Source organism: Sceloporus undulatus, chromosome 2, assembly GCF_019175285.1.
Source record: "Sceloporus undulatus isolate JIND9_A2432 ecotype Alabama chromosome 2, SceUnd_v1.1, whole genome shotgun sequence".
Classification (NCBI taxonomy): Eukaryota; Metazoa; Chordata; class Lepidosauria; order Squamata; family Phrynosomatidae; genus Sceloporus; species Sceloporus undulatus.
Genome location: NC_056523.1, coordinates 191,829,890 through 191,854,679, shown reverse-complemented (window position 1 = coordinate 191,854,679; position 24,790 = coordinate 191,829,890). Strand labels below are relative to the sequence as shown.

The 24,790-nt window shown below is 43.1% G+C and overlaps 1 protein-coding gene across 1 annotated transcript in view; it reads left to right on the top strand.

The window, feature by feature from the left end:
- Positions 1-24,790, top strand: part of BCAP31 (B cell receptor associated protein 31) — a 63,751-nt gene that overhangs the window by 27,823 nt on the left and 11,138 nt on the right. Inside the window, 2 exon segments of the mRNA XM_042452104.1 lie at positions 2,018-2,153; positions 19,163-19,289. Coding sequence (XP_042308038.1) covers positions 2,018-2,153; positions 19,163-19,289 — 263 coding nt within the window.

Sequence of the window (24,790 nt, the reverse complement as noted above, 5' to 3'; positions counted from 1 at the left end):
GTAATTTGGTCAGAGGTACTAGAGCTCTGGCTGAGATTTCTAAAGACCACGTGTGAAACAGCAAATCACAGGATTCTGTAGGCTGGGACCGTGAGGGTTAAATTGGAATCATAGCACTAAAATTCAGTCGTGTGAACGCGACCAAAGAGCATGGGGGAGAGTGTCACTAGTACTCCAGCCAGCACAGCTATAATTGCTTAGCATGAAACTGTTTCTACGTGTGCTGATTCATAAGGTGATCATTACCAGGAAGGAAGAGCTTGTCCATTATACTCCATCTTTTTTAAAAATAGATCAGCAGAAGCTTTTTCTAAAACCGAATGGAACCTTTTGTCAGGGGATAATTGCAAAGCCTCCTCTTATTTGGGGTCCAGTTTGGGAAGTGGGAGTTGAGTGTAGGAGATCTAACTGGTGGATGTTCTTGTTCACTTGCATCAGCTACACTTTTTTTTGAGGGTATCAGAAAAAGTAGCACCTAGTTATGCCAATACTGAATGCAGTTGTCCTCTCCTCCAGCCTGCATGCTGGGCCATGGCTACGAAGCATCTTGTTGGGATAGCAGAAACCCCAGCAATGCTGCCGATGGCAGGCCAGAGTGGAGTCTACAAATGATACTCTTGCTGCTTTCCTACTACCACCTTGTCAGAGCATGTCTATTCTGGTAGCTCCTAGACATGACAGTTTTACCTTTGGGAGAATCAAGGCAGTAGGAACTGGGGTGGAGAGTTGATAAGGCTTGCTGTGCAAGTGGAAGGTATGTGTCTGGAGGAAGAGTGTTGTTGTTGTTGTTGTTGTTTTTGTTCCTGCCTTTGTAGTATTTGGAAAGAGCCTCTGGAAAGAGCAGCTGAAGTGGAGAAGGCTGTCAATCCCAACTTGATGTGATGTGTGGGGAGACACTGGTTTCTCTTTGAAAAACAATGCTGATTTGATTTTTATGCCCCCTAGTGGTGCCAAGGGAGGATTTAGACATCAGAGAGGAAGTCCATGTTAAAGGACAAGAACTTTGAGAACAACCCAGTGGTTGCAGGAGGGTTTTTGATGGAAAGACACAGAAAAGGAGGTCTAATGTCTCTGGACCAGCTTCTGGGGTTTTAGGGGAAGAAACTGAAAAGGCATTAAAGTGGAGAGCCCCAGTGATCAGTGGCACTAGTTTCCATGTCAGTGAGACAGCCCTGGGATATGTATGTGCCCTCAAGTCATCTGTCAATTTGTGTGTGTGTGTGTTGTGTGTCTTCAAGTTGTTACCAATTTATGACAACTCTTAAGACGACACTATCATAGGGTTTTCTTGGCAAGAATTATTCAGATGGGGTTTGCCTTTAACTTTCCCTGAGGCTGAGAGTGTGTGATTGCCCACAGACACCCACTGGGTTTCATGGCCAAGCAGCAATTGAACTCTGCTCTCCAGAGTCATAGTTCAGCACTCATACTGGCACTACTATATTCTGCCTTTGCTATAGTGAGCTCAAGGCTGCATATGTAATTCTACCTTTCATCTTGCATTTTCCTCACAAAACCATCCCTGTAGAGCAAATCAGGAGAGGAAGTGTGATGTAATAATTTGAGCATAGGACTTGGATTCTGGAGATTGGGGTTCAATTCCTAACTCGGCCATGGAAACTAGGTGACCATGGGCCAGTCACACACTCTCAGCCCTAGAAAACCCTGTGATAGGTTCACCTTCGGGTCACCATAAGTCATAAATGACTTGAAGGCACACAAGAACAAGATCAAATCATAGTGAGTTATCCAGTGACCATTGAACCCGGATTTCTCAGCATTCTATACCCATTACATCCAGAAGGTCTAAGTCTAGGCATTTCTGGCAGCTACTGAGGACTTTTATTCCTGTTTGGGGACTGGAAGCTTTCTGTGTCTTAATGACAATTGTATGTTTGGCTCATAGCAGTCAGAGACCTTTTAAAAAGTAGTTTGAGGTTGGTGTTATGGTCTTTCTTTAGTGTCAGTTGAGTCTGAAAGCCCCTGTCTTAACCAACCTCTGTACTTGTCCTTGCAGCTTGCTGAGGCGCCTAATCACCCTGATCTCTCAACATGCCACCGTCCTGGCCTCTAACGAAGCTTTCAAGAAACAGGCTGAAGGAGCCAGCGATGCCGCCAAGAAATACATGGAGGAGAACGATAAGCTGAAGAAGGTACTGGTGCTGAGGAATTGAGAGCTTGGGTTAGAGAGAGGAGGGTAGTGCTCTTGTCTCTGCTTTGGTGAGATTGATGGTGATTTCTGTGTCATCAAATGTTTTAATGGTTTCAGTATATCCCAAAAGCAATTTTCCCCAACTTGGTGCTCTCCATATGGAGCTCCCATCAGCCCAAGTTTGTGTAGCCATTGGTAAGTAATCATGGGCTTTGCAGTTCAGAGCCCCTGGAAGGCATCAGGTTGGGAAAGACGGCTGTAGAAGAGCAGCATCTTAACATCTTCTTAAACTTGCTTCCTGCTAACACTTAAGTGGATAATGGTTTGCTGTAAATAAAGGCATGCAGGAAACCTCCTTCTTGTATAGATATTAAGATGTGTACAACTCCAGGCAAAATTAGTGCATGTGTTAAGACAAAAGGTGTGTCTTCTCCAAAGTTCCCCCTGCTCCGAGTACACTCAGACTCTGTGCAGACCAGGTCTTGTGATATTGTATTGTGATCTAATCCAATGTTGCCTCATATTCTCTGCATTCTGATCTTTAAATTTTGTTTTAAACCCGAAGTGTGATTAGGGAGTTGAGTTATTCTTGCTGAGGCAATTTTGCATGAGGATGGAACTTCCATCATTCCTGTCCATTGGCTGTGCTGGCTGAGGATGATGATACCTAGGAGTTCAATAACACTGGAGGGTTGCAGAGTTTCCATCTTTGTTCTGTTTTCCCCTGGCTACAAAAGAAGTTAATTTGAAACGACTGCCAGGTTATTTTTGCTAACCTAACACATTTTTACATGGGCCAGGCTGGAACACTGGTGCATAATGTTGTGTTTTGTGCCAAAAGGTCTAACTAGTGTACTTGCATGTCTCTTTGTCAGGCTTTCTTTGGGTGTGGAAATCAGATAGCAGAATGAAAGACATGGCTGCTTGACAACATGGGGGATAACAAGCAGGAAGAAGTTACAATAACTATAGGGGAAAGCTGGCATAGAGAGGAAGCCCTGCAAAACATTTCCCCAATTAAAAAATTGTATCAGACACTAGGAGTGCATTTGGAAGATTCACATCAAGAGGACTAAAACTGGTCCTTTCTGATTTTCTTTAACCAATGTTTGTTGTTGTTGTTTTTAAGCAATGCAAACAGATTAGGGGATTCTGGAAAAAAGGAAAGGGTTTACCAAACAGAAGAGGTTAAACATACCAATAAATGTACTCAGTCCCACTGTCTATGCAGAGGTGGCAGGGAACTCTCTCTCAAATGTACCATATATACCTGACTATAGATTGACCCCATGTCTAAGTCGAGGGCAGGTTTTGGGGCCAAACTTACAGATTTTGTGGACTTGTGGATAAGTCAAGAGTAAAACTTAGGGATATGTAACAAAGGATGCAGAGGATGGAGCAAAGAAAAACAGTGCCAGAAAACTTCCAAAATTCTAGCAGGCATAACTGTTTGTGCTCATAAGGCTTCTTGGACGAGAGAATATAAAGGGGGTGTGAGTGCTTCCACAACAGATGACACTCTGGCCTTTCACTAGAGGATGGTTCCTTTTTAAAAAAAAAAAAAAGAATTAAAGTCCAGTACAGTACTTAGATTGACCTGTGGATAAGTCAACTCAGGTTTTTGGAGTCAATTTTTTACTAAAGTTTCTAGATTTATACATGAGTATATACCGTAGATTCTGAGTCTGCTGCCTAAATCAGGTGAGGAAGCTGATCTTTCCAGATTTGGAGAACCAGTCTGTTAATGTGCTATAAAAAAGAAAAGAAAAAAAAGTTACAGATCCATACTGACATTCTTTGAAAGTTAAGTTAAAAATTCTTATGCCTGAGTGAGGGACCAGAGGTTGTTCCATGTACTTGAAGTTTTCAGGCATTTGGGATTTCAGGAAGCTATTTAAGGTGAGCCAAAGAGTTTACCAAACCTTTTGACATTTTTTACTTTGATTAAGTACTGTCCTTGTTAATTACCATCAAATTGGCTTGGGCTTATGGGGACCTTTTGAATAAGAGACCTCCAAGACATCCTGTTATTAATATCGCTGCAATGGCTTTGCAGACTCAAGGCTGTGGCTTCTTTAATTCTAATGCAGTCTTACACTTTTTCTATTGCTTTCCACTTTACAAAGCTTTATCAGTTTTTCTAATGAGTTATCTTCCCTCATGATACTGTATGTCCAAAGTACAGTAGTTGATAGGGAGGGTTCAGGCTTGATTTGCTCTAGGATCCATTCATTTGTCATTTTGGCAGTCCATGGTATCAGTAGAACTATTCTCCAGTGCCATATTTCAAATTGGTGGATTCTCTTTCTGTCAGTTTTCTTCGCTGTCTAGCTCTCACAATCCATGCACAGTAATTGGAAATATTATGACATGGGTGATGCCGACTTTGGTTTTCAGTGATGTATTTGAGACTTCAGAGCCCTGATTTATGGGTACCTTTATTGGTTAGTGTTGCATTCCTGTAAGGTTAAGAGTTTGTCTATCACTCTGTACACTGTCCTACAAACTATTGTCCTACAAACTACTTTTAAGGCTCCCCAGGGTTTTAAAGGTGGTTTGTGACACCCTTGATTGGAGGCGTCTGCTGTGCAGGTGGAAATACAGATGAAAAGCTCCTCGTGGACATTTCCATGTTCTCAGTTCTATGCTTTCTGCCCTGAGACTTCAGAGCTGAGATTTATGGATACCTTTATTTATTGGTTGGTGTTGTAATCTTATAAGGCCAAGAGCTTGTCAGTCACTCTATACACCAGCTCTCCTTTTATGACAGTAACCTTACCAATGATGCCTTGTGTTTTCCAGGAATACTTTTGTGGGTGATTTGACTCTTCTAGCTTGCTGTACTAGCAAATGTCTAGCATAGCAGGCAGTAAGTGGTGTTACAGTTCCTGCTCCATATAGCCTGCTCTTGCGAGAGACTTGAAGTTGTGCAAATAAATCAGAGCTGAGGGGCTGTTGCTCTTTTTTTGAACTGCAAATCCCAGAATCCTTTTACTCCATCTTCAGCACTTCTGCTCTGTCTTTGCCCTCTCTGCTCCATCTTTGCCCTATATTGACACTAGCCAAGTCCCCCCAAAAATGAGTTCGCCCAAGATCTGGAATAAGCATGGGCTATACTTCAACAGAAGTATAAAGCCAGAATGATGTATGGGTTGTCTGTGGAATTAGGACTCCAGGAATCCAGGGGTCATATCCCCACTCAGCCATGGAAACCCAGTGCAGGACCCTGGGACACCTTCTCTGTTGGGAAATGTAGTTCTTTCTTGAGGATCGTTAGAAACTCAGGAAAGTAAGCAAGATTGTTTAATCTTACTAGCAGAGTTCACACAGCGGAATATGAGGCAAGCAGGAAAACTCAACTAGCTCCACTTTTCTCTTCCAGCCAACGTGTCCCCAATAAATACACAGTCACTTGGTTAAAAGTAAAAAAGAAACAAGTTTACTTACAAAAACATGTGTATGAAGAGATGCACAGGTCTAGCTTCATGTTGCAAGAAAAATGAGGTAGAAAAGTAGTCTACATGCATCTCAGGAAAGGATGCTGCCCCAGCATCCTTTCATCTGCTCCGGACATAGGCAAGCAGATTAGTAGGTAAGTAGAAAGTAGTAATGGCGACTCATCCTTGCTTTCTTCTTCTTGGGAACAAAAGGTTAGGTGTCCTCATGGGTAAACAGGAAATGAGGAGGGGCAATGAGTAGGGGTTGTTAGTAGGCAATAAAATACCATAGACATGCATTACTAGAAGGTCTCAGCATGTGAAGTTGCTATATCCCAACATTCTCAGCCTAAGAAGACAAAAGCACTTGAACAAATCCTGACAAGAAAACCTTATGAGGTGGGTCACCAAAACTTGGAATTGACTTGGAGGCAGTTAACAACAATACCTCAAAAAGTGTTCAGTCTAGTGCTTCTTAAATGTCTGAAACACATTGTTTTCTGAATTATAATTGGAAACACACCGTACTCTTTTAATACCATTTTTTACAAGTATGTTGAGAGTAAAAATGGTTTACCCAGAGAATGTTGGATATTTCTTTACCTCATCTTTAGCTAGTTGTCTGTTTACTTCAACCTTCCCCAACCACAGGCCTTTCAGATGCTATGGACTTAAACTTACATGATCCCTCCCTGTTAAACTTACATGGTCCCTGTAACTTGAAGGGACCGCATACATTTCCCATCCCAGTCTACTCTGACTGGCAGTGGGTCTCCAGCTGATGTTGAACCCTTTTAGCAGGAAACTCCAGGGAATGGACCTTTGGACTTCAGTGGGCAAAAGAGGCGAGCCATGGATTCAACTGTTCGTGGTCTTCTGATTTGGGGGTGTACTATGGACTTGGTCCCCTCCATTGAGAGCAGATGGGCAAGGGATTACTACCTTTGAGGACAAGTAATTTTGCTGTCTTTGTATGTAGATTATTATTTTACAAATAACTCTTTTGGACATGACCCTTAGAATCCCCCAGTCAGATTGGCTAGTGAACATATTGAGAGGGGGATTTTGGGAGCTGTAATTCAGTAAAATTACTGTTCCCAAGCTATGGCATTGATACAGTGGCAGGAAGAATGAGGTAGGGGAGTAATAAGTAGCTAAATTGAGCTACCTCCAGATAACTGGAAATCTTCAGGCTACCTTACCAATTGCTGATGCAGTGTGAAGGGCTAGAAATGGAAACTGATTCTCTAGATGCAGAATTCTGCACAGGTGTGTTGTGCAGAACACAACCAGAGGCCTTTTGGATGCTTCCCCAACCACAGGCCTGCCTGCAGATGGACAACAACATAGCCTCCTATTCTTTGTCCTACCAGAGTGTTTTAAGACTGAATAGTTGTATATACAGTCCCAGATACATATGTGTATGTAAAGAGCAAAATGGAAAACTGCAGGCAGTGGATGGAATGCCCTTGGTTTAACCTCTGTTTTCCAACTGGGAAGCAGCTTACAAGACTTGCTCTTCTTGCCATGTGGATGATCATCCCATTAAGCTATGAGATGGGCAACTTCCAGATTTGGTTGGATTGCAATTCCTGTCATCCCTTGTCACTGGCCAGAGCTGATAAAAGGTGTAATCCAGCAATAGCTGGAAAGCCACCGGTGCTCGATTTCTTCTTAAGGCATAGGATAGGCAGAACATTGAAGGCCTATAGACCTTTGGAAACCTGGAGTTTCTGTGTTTGTGTAGCAAAGGCTGTGGGCAGTGGAAGCTCTCACAATAGAAGAGGGGTTATGCCAAAGATAAACACTTTTTAAAGGTAAATAATTTCTTAGGTTTTTATCCTTCTTGTAGTAATATTTGGACAGAAGTCATGTCCAGGTAGCTTTGGCTTGGTGCTTATACCATTTTGTCTTTTGTCAATCTTGATGTTACTTTTCTTACCCTTTAAAAAATGGACAAGTAAAATGAAAGTGAAACATTAAATTCCATGCATTTAGTTGCATTATTTTGACAGCCAGGTTATAACTGACAGAGCAATGGAAAAATAGGAGTACTTGCAGTGGCTGGTTAAAAAGCTTATGATATTTGTTTCTGTTGGATCAGCTGATGAAGTTAGGAATATAAGAATGACGCAGACAGTTGACAGTTTTATTACATTATGGCTTCAGCTTATTTGTTATATCAGTGATCCTTTGCCTCTCACAATGATTTATAGAATGATGTTTTGAACACAAACGGAAAATGGTTTTATATATGAAACTTTTTGTTACACTTAAGATGGATCCCATACAGAGAAAGATGTATAAATTCATGATGCGTCAGTAGTACAGATTGTTGGCGATAGATAGAAGTGATACTCATTTTTGTAATCCTTCCTCATCTTCCTTTCAAGGTCTATCTTAAAAACATAGCATGTGATCTGTGCAACCAATGTTTTTGTTTTGTTTTTGGTTCTACTTTTCTTCACGTAAACATTTCTTTGAACTTAAAAAAAACGGGCAAATAATCTAGTGACAGAAATACATATTACAGTATATATACTCATGCATAAGTCTAGAAATTTTAGTCAAAAAATTGACCCCAAAAAACTGGGTCGACTTATCCATGGGTCAATGTAAGTACTGTTAGTACTGTACCTTAACTCTTATTTAAAAAGGAACCATCCCCTTTTCTGAATAGAGTAGCAAAAAGCAAGCAAGTAGTCCATCCTGGAAGAAACTAAAAGAAACACCACATTTCTCTATTTTCTCCACTGCGGTGCCACTTCTGCCCTTTTAGAATGTCTAGGTGGAAAAGTAGCAATGTGCTTGGGCATCATTTTCCTTTCCTTCATCATCTGCATCCTTTGTTACATGCCCTTAAGTTCTACCTTCGACTTATACATGGGTTATATAAAAATCCATAACTTTGGCCCCAAAACCTGCTCTTGACTTATACATGAGGTCGAGTATATACAGTAGTCACCTTTGCTTGCCAGTATGGGGGGCCCATGGTATCTGCTGGGGTTTGGATCAAGCCCCCAAAATCTGTGGATGTTCAAATTCCATTATATAGTAAAATGGCAAAATCAAAGTTTGCTTTTTGAAATTGTTTTTTGTTAAATACAGCGCACCCGCGCCATACGCAGTCGCGCTTTACGCAGCTTGAGAATACACGCTCAAGCCGCGGGGCGGAAGGGGCGGCGCGTCCCATTCATTTGCATGGGCACACACACACGTTGCGCCCCGCGCACCACCACGCCACCGTGCACGAGCCCCATTGTTTACAATGGGGCTTGAGCATAGGCGGAATTCGCCTTACGCGGAGGGATCCGGAACGGAAGACGAGGGCCCACTGTATTTTCAAACTCTGGACGGTTGAATCTGTGGGTGCAGAATATGTGGATACAGAGGGCCAATTATATCAACTGCTTGCCCAAGCTTAGTCTTTATGACAACCAGCTTGGCTGTTGAACTATTTTAGCAATTCTTTAACATGGGTATATGTAGGTGGAGCCAGTGTTGTGTAGTGGTTAGAGTGCTGGACTGCAACAGGTCAGGGTTTGAATCCTGGCTGAGCCATGAAACCCACTGGATGACCTTGGGCATGTCATACTCTCTCAGCCTCAGTGGCAAAGCCCCCTCTGAAGAAACCTGCCAAGAAAACCTCATGATAGGGTCGCCTTAGGGTTGTCATAAGTTGGAAACAACTTGAAGGCACAGAACATTAACAACAACAACATATGTAGGTAGATTAGAAACATCCACAACTTGCAGACACATGCAGACCTGGTATAAGAATGAGGAGCCTTTGACTCTCCAGCCATTTTGGACTTCAACTCCAGTATAGACACTAGTCCCAAACATATGTCTCCTGCTCCTCCTTTGGTTAGCCAAGCAGCTATTTGTTCCCTGCTCCTCTTTTAGTTAGCCAAGCAGCTATTTGTTCCTTGCTCCTCTTTTAGTTAGCCAAGCAGGTATTGCTCTGTGGCAGGGGTGGGAGTTATGCTGCCCTCCAGATGAAGTTGACTGAGCTCCCAGCATTCCTAACCAGTACAATTCATAGTGAAGAATAGCAGGAGCTGTAGTTGAGAAACATCTGGGCATCTGCATAATTCTCATCCCCTTATTTTTGGTTCCCCAAGCATTGGCATTGTGTTGATGCTGTGTGACTTGCTTGCTTGAACATGTGAACAACAGTGGTAAGATCCTTCACATTAACAGAGGATGTTGTAATCTGCAATTGAAACCTGGATGTTGAGGTTACTATATTTTGAATAAGTCAAATAAAACCAAATTAAAAACTTCCTGGCATTGCGTTATTTTGGATAACTGTTCCCTGGCAGGGCGGAAAGAGGGAGGAAGCCTGGAGGCCTGAGACCTGTTTACACCTGATTGTATCCTGGGGATAGAGTAATGCCGGAAAGGTTTTAAAGCCTTAGCTACTGAAAGTCTGATTCCCATCAGCACCCCTTCTCCCACATACCAGATAGCTTTGAAGAGTTTGCTAAGTACAGGCTTGTTAAATGTTCAGGCGGTCTCTGTGGCTATAAGACCTTGAAAGCGGAGAGAGCGCTCACGTGGACAGCGCAACTGAGAGAGACACACAGCTTGGCCAACATAAATTATCTTGGCCTTCCCAAGTGTGTTGGAGTTTCTGGGAATCTGTTGCAGCAAAGACCTCTAATACACTAGAAGGCAGCGGATGCTGAATCCTGGCACTTCTAGGTTTCTTTCTTTAGAAGAGCCCAGTCTTCTGCCTCTTGATGAGCAAAACAGAAGGAAATTGCCCTCAGGTTAGGACTGGCATGTCTTGAGAATGGATTAGGGTTGTGTGATCAGGGTCCAGCTTCCTTTTCCTCCCCATGCCTTCCACCAGTGTATTTTGTCTGGCTCCAGTCTTTCTCTGCCTGTCATCCCCACTTTCTCTCTTCCAAAACAGGGGAGAAAAAAACAACAACCTTGAGCATGGAAATTCCTGAAATTAAAAAACAAAACAAAACGCCACCAAAGGCATGCAAAGTTGCATAATGTCTATTTAAAGAATAGGGTATGGGAGGTAGGGAAAGGAGAGGAGCCTCTTTGTATTTGCCTGTTTGCTCAGAGCTACCTCTTAAAGCCTTTTTCAGCCTGTTCAAATGCTGGGTGGATTGGCCTCAAGAGGGCAGCCGAGCCCCACAGCTCAAATTGCTTCAGGCATACTGTTTCAAATATGGTAAGAATTTTTATGGCATCAAGTTAATTAAAACTGGCACATTAGCAGATAGCCTTGACCTGCTGAATGGCAGAGGTGGTTGAACATCAGCTCTGATATCTCTCCAAGCTGTAGCAATAAGCAGGAACCAAGAATGGGGGAACAGGCTTACTGCTTCCTTTTTTGATAATGCCTCTGTTCATTCAACCAATCCTTTTATGATAGTCATGTGACTCAATGTGTGTACAAACCAGATCAATTGCACTCGTTTATCCATACAGCATATACAATAAAAGATAACAAGGATTATAGTGGGCCCTTAGTATCCACTGAGGTTTGGTTCCAGGACATCCTGTGAATACCAAAATCTATGGATGTCCAAGTCCCGTAAATGCAATGCATAGTAAAATGGTGCTGGTGCCCCTTATTTAAAATGGCAAAATCAAGGTTTGCTTTGTGGGATTTATGTTTTTAAAAATATTTTCAAGCCATGCTTGAATCCATGGGTATGTAGGGCCAAATGTATTTGGCAAGGACTAAGACTCTGGAGACCAGGGTTCAAATCCCCACTTGGCCATAAAAACACACTGCGTGGCCTTGTGCAAGTCCCACCCTTTCAGCCTCAGACATAGACAAAGGCCAATCCCCTCTAGACAAATATTGCCTAGAAAACCATGTGATAAGATTGCCACAAGTCAGGATTGCCACAAGTCAGAAACAACTTGAAGGCACACAACAATAATATTATCTGAACCCTCATTTGCATTGAAACTAGGAAGAAATGTTCAACTTGGATAGTAAGATTAGGATTCTAGTCTCATAATAATTAATACATATAATCAGCTTCTCATTCAGGCTAGCCTTGAAATTTACACAGGAAGGTGGGGACTTCTAAGACATCTTATCTCTACACAAAAATCACAGTGTGAAAGAACGTGTGTTAAGAATCCAAGGGCACCAACTGTACAAGGACAGTATCTTTGTTGGCAAAGAAGCCCCAAAAATATACCTGGAAGAATTGCTGAAGGTTAAATATTAAACCGAGTGAGTTCTTGTAAGAGTGAGATGTTAAATAGGATGCTTATTGTGTATAATTGCATAGCAGGGGATTGGATTAGATGGTTGTTGTGGCCCCTTCCAACTCTTAAGAGTCTGTGGTGTTGATGCTCCATATCACACTGACAATATTTGCACTTGGCAAACAGGTTCACTTTGCTAAAGAATGCAGATCATGTCTCTCACTGTTATGTAATCTTTGAAGCAATACTCTAAAGGGTTTTGCTGCCCATGTGTTAAAATGGATTTTAAGTAATATTCCAACTTGCTGAATTTTACCTGTTGCTGTGTATTTCTGACTTATGGCGAACCTAAGATAACCCTGTCATGAGATTTCTTGGTAAGAGTTATTGAAAGAGGGCTTACCATTGTAAACACTTGTCCAAGATTTACTAGTGGATCTCTGTGGCTGAGTCCTTGTCTCCCAGAGTCCTAGTCCAACACCCAAACCACTACAACTCTCCTCCTCCTACAGATTCCTTGTGTTTACTCAGTGTTATAAGGGAGTCAATTGACATTGGTGCATGTAGCTGTCATTCTCAGATGAAAAATAAAGATATAGCCAAAATTTGGTTATCTGGATTCATGCTGTACTTCATACGAATCCTACTCTGGTTTCCAAGATGCATGGTCACATACCCTACATCATTTGGAACACGCAAAATGTACCACAAGAAAATGCTTGCACTTTCTCAAGAGGCTGGCTAAATGCACCAATCTAAAAGGATTCGTGCATTTGTTGTTGTGGATGAGACATCTCCAAGACCCCTGTCCTCCACTGCTCTGCTTAAGTCAGGGGTAGGCAACCCTTTTGAGCCGGGGGCCGGGTTGCTGTCCCTCAGACAACTGGGGGGCCGAAGCCAAAAAATAAATAATTAAATAATTTTAAATAAATAAATAAACCGGGACAAATGTAGGACAAAATTTTCAAATGGAGGGCACTTTTTAAATAAAAAATGGAGGACATGTGAAAAAATTTGCTGATTTTTTAAACATGTTAAGATAAATGCATGTTTCTGAGGCTTCTATAGACAATTGCCCCACCATGCCCCTCGCGCGAGACGCCAAAGGCCCCGGCGGCAATTGGCGGCAGAACCGGGCTGGGGCCGGTCCCAAGACCTCGCCGGGCCGCATCCGGCCCGCGGGCCGCAGGTTGCCTACCTCTGGCTTAAGTCCTGTAGATTCATGCTCGGGACCTCTCAGATTGAGTCTAGCTAGCTGGTGTGCGGACTTAGTCCTTTCCTACTGCCCTCCACCTTTCCGAGCATTAATGTCCTTTTTATTGAATCCTGCCTTCTCATGATATGGCCAAAATATGCCAGCCTCAGTTTTGTCATCTTGGCTTCTAAGAGGAGTTCTGGTTTGATCTATCCAAGGACCCTTTTTTTTTGTCTTTTTGGCTGTCCTCGGTATCTTCAGCACTATTCTCCAACACCACATCTCAAAAAAGTTTATTCTTCTTCTGTCCTTCTTCTTCACTGTCCACCTTTCATATCTGTATATGGTGATGGGGAGTACTATGGCTTGAAAGTTCTGACTTTAGTTCTCTTTAGGATCTTCTCTAGTTCTTTCATAGCTGTCCTTCCCATTCCTAGTCTTCTTATGTCTTGGCTGCAGTCACCATTCTGATCCATGTTTGATCCTAGGTATGGGAACTCTTACTGCTCGCCTTTCTGATACCACCTTGGACATTTATAAAGATTTTGAAAAGAACTCTTTTCAGTATAGGTATTGCTGACTACCTTTATATCCTGCATACATGGGCCTCTGTTTTTATTGTGACAGCTGGAAGGTCAGCTGAGCTGACTCAAGGTTACTCAGTGGCCTTCATATCTGAGTGGTGATTTGAAGTAAGTTTCTCCTATTTCAGTCAAAAGCTAAAACACTTTACCATGTCAGGTTGAGAAGATGAGCATGAAGGCTACTATCTCTCTGACATGCCTAGTAGAATCCCTTGTATGTGAGCCTTTGCTGGGTGGGCAGTTTTTGTATTGTAGAGCTAAAATGTTGCTGTTGTGTCCCTTCAAGTTGTTTCTGACTTATGGCAATCCTAAGGTTTTTCTTGCCAAGATTTGTTCAGAGGAGTTTTGCCATGGCCTTCCCTTGAAGCTGAGAGCATGTCACTTCGCTAAGGTCACCCAGTGGGTTTCAGGGCCAAACCAGGAATTGAATCCTGGTCTCCAAAGTTGTAGTCCAACACTCAACCCACATGCTGGCTCCTGATGCTAAAATACAGCTTGCCAAACTGATATTTGGAAGTAGGTACATCTTCTAGTTCTCTTTCTTTCCTGTTGCCTGTTCAGGTAGGACCATTTGGGGTTCATTAGCCTGTTGTAGCTTCCTATATATTGCTGGAGTTACTTGGAATAATTTGGAGCAATGTTGCTCTGCTTTCTCTGTCTCTTGTTTCTCTGTCTGTAACAATCCAGAGTTCATATTGTTATGTGGGGTTGAGGAGCCTTCCTTAGTATAGATCTCATTTATTTATCTATTTAATAACTCACCTTTTCCCCAAAACCAGGGAACAAGGCAGCACAAAAAAATCTTAAATACATTGTTATTTTAAACACTCAGAAGATCAACATTAAAATGGAATTAAATGATCAACAACATTCCAAAACAATTTAAAGCACACAGTGAAAAATGATAAAAAGCAATTACCCCCCCCCCCAGTTCTCCTGATGTCCTTTTGTTTGTCCTGTATCCCTGACACAAAGACACTTTGCTTATTATGGTTGATGCTACCTACGGCTTAAGGCCATATCAGTGACTGTAAAGGGTACATGGAGGGCACAAAGGTCCACAGCCAGGTTTTCCCATAGCAAGAAGAGTAGTTGTCATGTAAGTGGATGGCTCCGTTTCTTTTGCCATATAGTACAGTCTGGGTTGCCCATACTTGGTCAGCTGAGGCCTGTATTGTGAAGGAGCGCATGGAGCCTAGCCAAGTGAAAAAAACAAAACAAAACCCAGATTTAAAAACCTGGTATAAACCAGTCTTTTTGCATTACTGCGTAGGACTACAACATAGGACTAAATCAGAAAATTAAGTAGCAAAGTGCAATTCAGATGTTATAGCCACTAGCTTAAATAATAAATGTTTTTTTTAAAAAAAAACAAAACTCCTTTTTTAAAGCAAGTTCTTTTGGTTGAACTTAGGTTAATGCACTATAAAATGAAGTGATGAAAAAGAAACAACCAACACTGGATACTAGTCTCTAACAATGAACAACTGCCAAGAAAAGTATAAAAGTTAAAATGTTTAAATCCAGTCATTGTTGTTCCAGTAAGAGGGCTGGAAAACAGTAATAAGAGACAGATGTTAATTAATTTGTATACAGTGGGCTCGTGGTATCTGCTGGGTTTTGTTTCCAGGATCCCCCGTGGATACCAAAATCCGTGGATGCTCAAGTCCCATTATAGACAATGGGGAAGTAAAATGCTGCCCACAGCATCCACAGTTGGCAAGCCCTCTTGTCTCCAGTGGTGGCATATGCACACACTGCACCACCACCTAACCATGCTAAGGCCATGCACACATTGCACCACCCTTAATAACAACAGGACTTGTGCTCCCATGTTTTTTCATATCCATGGGTAAGGGGGTCCAGAACAGATCCCCCACAGATACAAAGGTCTGACTGTATATGAATAACCAATTTTTAAAAACAGGAGTTTTCCCCCCTTAATGTCATTTGGTTTAAACAGTGGTTTGCATCAGCCAATCCTGAGTCATGATCAGTCTTCATCCACACGGTCCTACACTGAGCTTGGAGAATGCACCTTTTGAACTACAGTACCCAGATCCATTGTCGTCCTTGCTCCATAGCCATTGGACTTGCTGGTTGGGGGATTTTCTGGAAGCTGCATTTCAAAGAAGCAGAAGCAGCATTTCCGAGCACTGATCCTAACGTCATAGCCTGGTCAGCTTTGGTTTGAAAGGAAGTCCTGGTTTAAAGTTTGACTCAAAGTCATTGTGCAGGCTTCTCTCTTACACAGCTATACTGCAGTGTCACACATCCTGGCAAACCCTCTATTACTTCTTTTGTTTCCATGGAAGGCTGGATTTCTTTTCATGCTCTCTGCTTCACTGTAGGCTAGATCTGACCACATTCTTGATTGTTTGTATAAAGCGTAGCTTCACCAATGTTTGTTACTGTTGAACCATTTGTTTTTTGCAGGGTTCGTATCTGTGTACTCAGCAAGAGATTGCTAGAGATGGTTGTGCATATTGTCTTCTGAGTGCTGGGCCCTGGTGGAAGGAAGGGTGAGCACAAGCATAAGGTGCCAAAATGATTTGAAAAACCATGGCTTAGGTTTTCTAGGGCTGACTTGGTTGATGGACACTGCGTATTCTAACAATACTGTTTCAAGATAGGACCTCCACAAATTGCTCTTCTTTGAATAATGCAGGCTTATGCACAGCTACTCACTGGTGGTATATAAATTTCATCTTATTAACCAGGCGTGGAAAGTTTAAGAAAAGAACTGCCTGTAGGTTTGTTTGTTTGTTTATGGGCCATAGATTGCTTGGCTCTGCATTAATAGAGCTAGTAGGTCTTTGAGGTCCAGCGACTTATGATGCACCTTGGAGGGATAGAACAATGTCTTGTGACAAAGGAAAGAATACAAGTTTTTTAAGCTGATTTGCATTGTAGCTTCTTCACAAAGCTCGTAGCGAGACTGTGGAATTTGATGCCACAAAATATGTTGATGACTGCCAATGTGGACAGCTTTAAAAGTAGATTAGACAAGTTTCTGGAAGATAAGGGAATGAGTGACCACTAGTCCTGATTACTTTCTTTTCTGTCCACCTTTAGGAGTAATGTGCCTCTGGATACCAGTTGCTAGGGGGAAATGAGCAGAAGGATTCGATTGTTCTCATGTCCTGCTTATTTTCTTCCGACTGGGGCATTTAGATGGCCACTTGGGTAACAGAAAGTAAGACTAAGTAGATCTTTGATCAAATCCAGTGGGGTTTTTCTTGTGGCCTTAGGAACCTCTCCCCTCCCAAACCTGCTTATGTAACTCTGCAGAGTAAGGTTTGTTTTTAAAATCACCTTTTTGAAAGCAGTTTCAAGAGTCAATGTTTCTTGCAACCTCTGTGACAAGATGTTTTTTTTAAATGGACCAGGGGGGTGGAGGGTATTGTTGCTGTGGCTGGGTGAAGTACACCATCATGTCAACATGTACAGCTTGTCTGTTGGTCATAGGGAGAGTGAGCAAGAGAGCGAAAGATGAAAAAAGCTCCTGCAAAAGGAGAACAAAGGATATAAACACTCACTGGCACGACTTGCCACAGACGTGCTCACCTCTCTTACGAAGAGCTTGTATAACAGTTTTTCTATACATAGCATTGCTAATGTTAGGCTGCCTCCTTGGTGCTGCCACCCATACCAATGCTTCTAGTCACGGATGCTCCTCGTAGAAGAGGGACCATAATGTAGGGAAGACTCCCACTCCCTTCATTTGAGGATAAAAGATTATACAAACTCTGCCCCCTTTCCTTGCATACTTGGTGATAGTTGTTTCTCCTTTCTGGAAGATAAACATTTATCTGTTTTCTATCCCCCATCTGTCTTTTTTCATTCACTGGTGTTTGGAAGCAACATCCAGTTCTATAAACTTAAGTCCACTGTTGGCAGCTCTATCCATGGTTGGGTGGCATTGCTAGGTGCTCTTGTTGGTTAGGGAGATAAATGGTTTGATGGATACATGGGTAACATTGCTTGGAGTGTCATTAGGACAGTCTGTAAATAAGAAATATTGAAGGCTCAGAGTTGGAATTTGGCCTGATTTATCTTCAGACTTTGCTTTGCTATTGTAGCCAGTCAGTGCTTCCCCAGGGAATATTCTAGTTCCACTTCCACCAAATTGATGTCCTCCAGGTATTTAGGCTCCCGTGGCCTCTGATGAGGGATCATGTGAACTGAAGTACAGAACACCTGGAAGGCATCAGCATGGCTTCAGTCATCAACCTTGCATTGCATCTCCAAAGCATACGGTGAGGGAAAAATCCATGCTGTAAGCATGAAGTTGGAGTGAGGCAGATTCAACTGAATGTGATTGTGGAGTGTATGTTACAGGCATCATCCCCATAGTTGAGCTCCTTGTCAGAAGCCCAGCAAGGCTTGTCATGTCCACCAGATGGTGGTGATATATCTACCATGATAGACATGAAAAGGGAAAAGGGGAATAAGACCCTGATTATCATATTGGCTTAACGTCATAGACAATAGTGAGAATTACTGAAATGGTTTATGTGAAGTACTCTGGAAATGGAAGAGTTTATTTCCAAAAGAGTCTTGCCAGAACTTGGGACTGATGTGGTAGTCAGTCTGCTGCCCTCTCGGGACTTCAGTGGTCATAAATTCCAGTCAGCAGGGGCCAGTGGTCAAATATTATGGATGTCATCTAGACGTAAACTGGTTGCCTACTGCTGGGGTAGACACAAAGTGTTCTTGCTGCAAGTGATTTGCTAGAAAGTCCATTGGCTGCTTCCAGATTCTGTCCACTTCATATAGCCTGCAACAACATTTTGGGTGAGGGGACAGAAGACTAGACTGCAGCCCAATGTAACCTGAGGCCGTTGCCATACTGCAGAATTAAGGAAGTTAGGTGCCTCTTTAACTGCCATGGCTTCATCCTATGGAATCTTGGGATTTGTAGTTTGTTGTGGTACCGGATCTCTGTGAGAGAGAAGTCTAAATATTTGGCAAAACTGCGGATCCCAGAATTCCAAAGAATTGAGCCATAGCAGTTAAAGTAGCATCAAACTGCATTAATTCCACAGCATAAATGCAGCCTAAGAAATTCTTTTCCCATAATACCTTCCTGAGCCTCTGCTGTAATGGGTTGTCTATCTATAGCCTCTTCCACTACACTGACTATGTCCAGAGAGAGGGTCTGACACAGACATGATGCAGATAATGTGAGCAGGAAGACGTAGGAGAGTGTGTGATTCTTACATACCATCTTCCAGGAGGCTAGAAACCATAGTGCAGGTTATCCAAAGGGCCCCTGTCTCTCTAGCTTCTTCAATACCCTGCCCTGTCTATCTGTGGAGTTTATAGCTCACATCACTCTTACCAGCAGGGCTGAGGAAGATGGGAACTGCAGCCCAGCAGATCCAAAAGACACAGGGTTTGAGAAGGGCAGCTCTGGATTCTGGAGGAGTCTAGACTCTATAATGCTGTACTTTCACAGGGGTGAGGAGCCAAACAATTCATGAAAAGCTTGGGTTTAGGGATGCTGGTTTCAGAGGATTAGACCTGAATTACCTTTTATTTCTTCCTTATTCTTGTGCCACTCTTTTTCTCTTCTCCCCTCCCCATCCCTACATAACAGCAACTGAAGTTGGCGGGAGTGGAAGTAGCTGATCTGGACACCAGAGGTGCCGGAGCGGAAGAAGAGAACAAATCCCTGCAGGCTGAAGTAAAAAAGCTGAAGGAGGAATTGGCCTCCACAAAGAAAGGTGAGAGATGTTGGGGGATGGTGGTGGTGTGCTGTGTCTGCCTTGGAGGATGTATATGGGGTTACCACCACCCTCCACCTGCCAGGCACTCCCTGAACGTCGGCCACAAATTTACAGCAGCTAAAGGTAGCGGAGGAGTTGAGTTTCTCCTCCTGCTATTTGTCTCCCTCTCTCAAATTGTGCACAGCTGGTTCATCAGGGCTGGAAGCCAGTGAAAGGGTGATGCAGGATCTATTTATATCCCCAAGAGCTGTACATCCATGTGCTTTCCTCATGTACTATCTCAACATGCCCCATCCTTCCTCTCTGTCTAAAATAATTTGCTTGGCATGGTGCTTTGGGGACAAATGGACCAGCCCTGCAGCATTTGCTTGTAAACACTTGGAATTAGATATTTAAAGCTCATGAATTTTTAAGAGTGGGTATCTCAGCATGTGCAATGTAGTCTTGAAATGACTGAGACTTCTTATCAGATCCACTCCTAAAACAATGTTGTTCTATACTTCTCAACCTCTATTGAAAACAAACATGTTCAGCCAAGTACCTTATTCTTCTCCCCTGACTGAAATGCAGCTCAGGCTGGTTTAACTGTCCTGGTTCACAGTGATCCCAGAGGTAACCCTGTTGTGTGGTGACTATCTTGAGCCGTTGCATAGAAGTGTGAGTGTGTGTGCATGTGTGTGTGATCTTGAATGGGATGTCCAAGCCTCTGAACACCTATCAACACTCAGACAGTAGGTGTGAAAAGAATATTTGAATGTGGAGTCGAAGGCTTTCATGGCCAGCATCCATAGTTTTTTTGTGGGGTTTTCGGGCTATGTGGCCATGTTCTAGAAGAGTTTCTTCCTGACGTTTTGCCAGCATCTGTGGCTGGCATCTTCAGAGAATGCTTGCCTGGAAAAAGTTGGGTATATATATACTGTGTGACCCTGGGAAGGCAGGAGTGATTTGCATGTGTATTGTTCTGTTGCTAATGGCAAGCCTCAGGGTGAGAGGGTATGCAAAAGAGGATTAGTGTCTGCTTGATTAGTGCTCATTGTCTGCTGGGAAACCCCTGACCCTGGGAGATTTCTCATTTGCATTTGTGGAGTTTTCAGCTTGCTGTTTTTCAGGACTGGTAGCCAAACCTTGTTAACTTTAAGGGTTTCCTCTTTCCTGTTGAAATTGTCCAGGTGTCATAATCTCTGGCACCGTTGACCAATCTGATTTAGAGTATGGCTGGCAAACCTTTGATGCTGCTTGGACTGCACCTCCCATCAACTCCTGCCTTCTGGCGAGTGGTGAAAGATACTGGGAGTAGTTCTTTAATATCTGAAGGGTTCCATGTTTCCTACCTTGGCTAGCTTCTGGTTCAGCCCCTATTATCTTGGCTTCTCCTCCCTTTTCCTCCCTCGCTGCTAAAATTAGAGTGTAAGATCATCAGAGATAGGGATGGTGTGTGTGTGTGTGTGTGTGTGCACGTGCGTTTGTGTGTGTGTCTTCTGCATCTGTTACTCTGAGTGGAACCAACGTACATAATATGTCAGGACCTTCTGGATACTTTTAAGTGTTCGTTAAGTTGTCTACAATGAGAAAGCACAGTGCTAGCAGATGGGATTCCAGAGTTCCCCTTGTGGCAGATATTGCTTTCTCAGAGCCTGGGGACTACAGGGCTTTGGTCCATTTATTCCCAAAGCTTCATGCCAAGTGAATTGTTTTAGGCAGAGAGACGGGATTAGAAACCCACCTGGTAAAATGGCATCAGTCCCAGGCTCCTAGGTACTGGAGAGAAGGCACAGTATGCAGCACCCCACCCCCTTCTACAGCTATAAAAAGGGCCTGGCATGAGAGCAAAGTCCAGTGGAAGTCCATCTTGTAAATTAGCTCTAGACCCAAGTAGACAGTCACAAGCCTTCCAATTAGAAAACTGTGGAAATGTAGCTGTGAGTGGGGTAGTAGTAGAATTAAGGGTCTTCTGTGCGTGTGCATTGGGTGGCCCATTTGCTGCAGTTAGAGGGGTGCATCAGGCAAGGATATTTTCATTACAGTTTGCAGTAGACACCAGTCCTGATCATTATTAACAGTGCCCAGCTCTGGGAACTGAGTAGACAGTTCATGAACTTTGCACTGGTGTAATAGGATTCCTCAGCATGTGTGTGTTTGTGTATGCTTTTTTTTAAAAAAAGAGGGACTGCTGTTTTCAGCAGCAGCATCAACCAGTTTGAGCTGCTTCTCTAGATCCCATTTCCAGAGCTGGCAAATCAGAGGCGTTGACATCAGCCCTGCAGGAATCCAGGAGCTGCAAAGTTCTGTGTGGCAGCAACCCTTCTGACCTTCTCATTGCTGAGTGGGCTTGTGTAACACTTCACCGTGGTCTCCTCTTCCATCCCCACCACAGTCCCACCAGATTGAATGGCGCAGTGGCCATGTGTACCAGATTACAACACTCCCCCCCTCCACCCGCGCACCTTTCAAGGAAGAGACTAAGTATGAAATAGTCATTGCATTATTTTGAGGACTGGGGCAGGCAAAGAGGGGTGAGAAAATTTAGCATTGAGATGGGACAGCTGTTTGTGCATGCCTGGGCAAAGTTGGATGTCATTTCTTTAAGCAGGGCCTTTTTATAGCTGCTGTGGGGGGTGCTATATCTTGTGCTTTCTTTTTAGTGCCTAACACTTGACTGGCGCTAATTATGAAGAGACAGAAAAGCTGCTAAATTTGGTTGGGCAGTTCCTGTATACTAGAGACTCTTTTGTCTCTTTAGCACCATACTCCTCTGCAGGTGAGCTGTCCCAAGTGGGTAGGCTGGGACTGGTGAACACATTTGCAAAGATTGCCTTGGTGTGCTCATGATGTCGCTGCCATGGGATAGGATGGGATAGGTAAGAGGACTGAGCTTCATTCCCCTTTCCCAAAATGGCTGCCACAACAGATGTGGCCAATTGTAAAACAGCTTTTTCCCGGAAGGCAAACTTGTGGTGCTAGGAGAAACATATACTGCAATAAAGGTAAAGCACTCACTCAAAGCAAAACAAAGCAAAACATTGACATTAAAAGATCTAGGCCAAGCAAGCACATACAAACACTTACACCAGGCAAAATACCTACACACAAAATACCAGGGCAAAACACACACTGCACTAAAACAAAGGAACTAGATCAAGGAAAACGTGCACATAGCACAGGCCAAAGCCTTTCCTCAACCTCATTGCCTTCCTACCACCATCACCTCGATCACTCCCAGCTTATGTTTTTCTAGATGGCTGGGTATATTTCAAAATGGAAGTGCTAGATGGCAACCACCTGACACTATAACTTTTTGAAGAATATCAATGAATATCCCAGTTGTATTTTTGGAGATAAAGATGGTGCCGCCAGCCAGCATTTTGCTTGCAGTATGCCAGCCTCCCACTAGTTTTCTTTATTTTAAAAAAATTAAAAATCAGGAGTGGCAAGGAATTTGGGTACCGTGTTGGAAATTTCAGGGATAGGCAGTTTTCATCTTGAAGATTCTTGGGAATTTCTTGCACACCCCCCCCCCCCAAGTTATCAAAGGGAGAAAAATTACAGAAACACAAATTGGTAGATTAGTATGCAAAGGGATATTGTAGTACCTTTGAAACTAACCATGCAAAAATAAATCGTAGCATGAGCTTTTGCATGAGCTTTTGCAGAGTTGGTCTGATGACAATTTACCTTAGGCACCAAGACACAGGAGGGTACACAGTTATTGTTGTAACTGTGGAATGAAAGTTAAACCCCCTAAGGTCCACCTTGTTTGTCTTTCTGTCTCCCACCTGTCCCCTGGCCAAGCAGAATATCTTTACAGAGAGCTGTTGAGCAGTGAAACTGCGAGCAACAAAGTGCCAGGTTCACTTTTGGGGCTCAAATGACAACATACTTTACATCCCTTACATCCCTAGCATGAAATGCAAGCTAAAGTGTGTAGAACAATGGTAGTGGGTTGGCATTCTTCCTTGTAGCACCAAAGGCATTCAAAGGCAAACTGTGAATCATCCTGGTAGCCTTCTATCTATCCCAAAGGAGGCTCAAACAAATCTCTCCAGGCTAGCATCAAATAATAGCCAGTAATATGGGGTTGGGTTGTTCTCCCAGGAAGTGTGGCAGTTGCTTTAGGACTTTAGGAGTTCCCTTCTCATACTCTGCTTCCTTCCATAATTACTGCTGGAAATTGTCCAAATATCCCCGAGGGTGCAGCTCTTTCAGAGGAGACAGGGAATCTTTAATGTGCTTACGGGAACTATGGCCTCTCTGCCAAAGAACGTAAGCTTGCAAATCTGTGTGCTCTTGATTTCATATCTGTTGGTTTTCATTTTTTTTAAAAGGATGGATGCATACAAAGTCTCATTTCCACTGAATATCATCAGAAATGATTTAATGAATATAGTATCCTCAAAACCATTCTGTGAAATACTTTAATCTGAGAGGACAAGCTAGAAAAATGTGGTCTAGACAATGCAATTGTTAGGTGAATTAGTAATTGGTTGACCGACCAAACCCAAAGGGTGTTCAACAATGGCTCCTCTTCATCTTGGAGAGAAGTGACCAGTGGTGTCCCACAGAGTTCTGTTCTGGGCCCAGTGCTCTTCAACATCTTTATCAGTGACATGGACGAAAGAATAGAGGGCATGCTTATCAAATTTGCAGATGAGTAGCTAATACCTCAGAGGTGAAGAGCAAAATTCAAAATGACCTTTATAGGTTAAAAGGCTGGGCCAAAACTAATAAAATGAATTTCAACAGGGAGAAATGTAAGTTATTGCACTTAGGGTGAAAAAATGAAATGCATAGATATGGGATAGTAGACACCTGGCTTAACAACATGTACAACAGTACATGTGAAAGGGATCTAGGAATCCAAGGCCTCATTCCCACTGGCCCAGTTAACGTGGGTGGAACTGGGTAGATCCGGATACTCCTTCCCCGAATCTCTCCGTTAGCGAGTGCCCACTAGATTTGAGGGGCATTTTAACCCGAATGCCTTATCGCAGTGATGGTGAACCTTTTAGGGGCCGAGTGCCCAAACTGCAACCCCAAACCCACTTATTTAATGCAAAGTGTCGTGTTCCTCTGGCTTTCTAGTAACAAGCTCTGGCAAACTCTGTGCTGGGGCGACGGCACATGTGCCCACAGAGAGGGCTCTGAGTGCCACCTCTGTCACACGTGCCATAGGTTCGCCATCACTGCCTTATCGGGTTTAATTTGAAGGCGCCTCGTGTCAATCAAGCGATCGTCATAGGTGACGTTTGCAGGAGCATCGGAAGTGTCCTCCCCCCTCCTTTTTTTAAAGAGCCATGCACAAAATGTCCCAAAGTGCGCACATCAAAATTTAAAACCTCTTTGTGTGTGTGTGTGTGTGTGTGTGTGTGTGTGTGTGGGCCTTTGGGTCAGTGCAGGTTATGATCTGCCCTTGGCCCCATTTTCAACCCCAAAATGCAAGCTAATGCATCCTGTATCCCCAGCTCCTTGCCACCCCAGAATGCCTCATACACAGGTGGTGG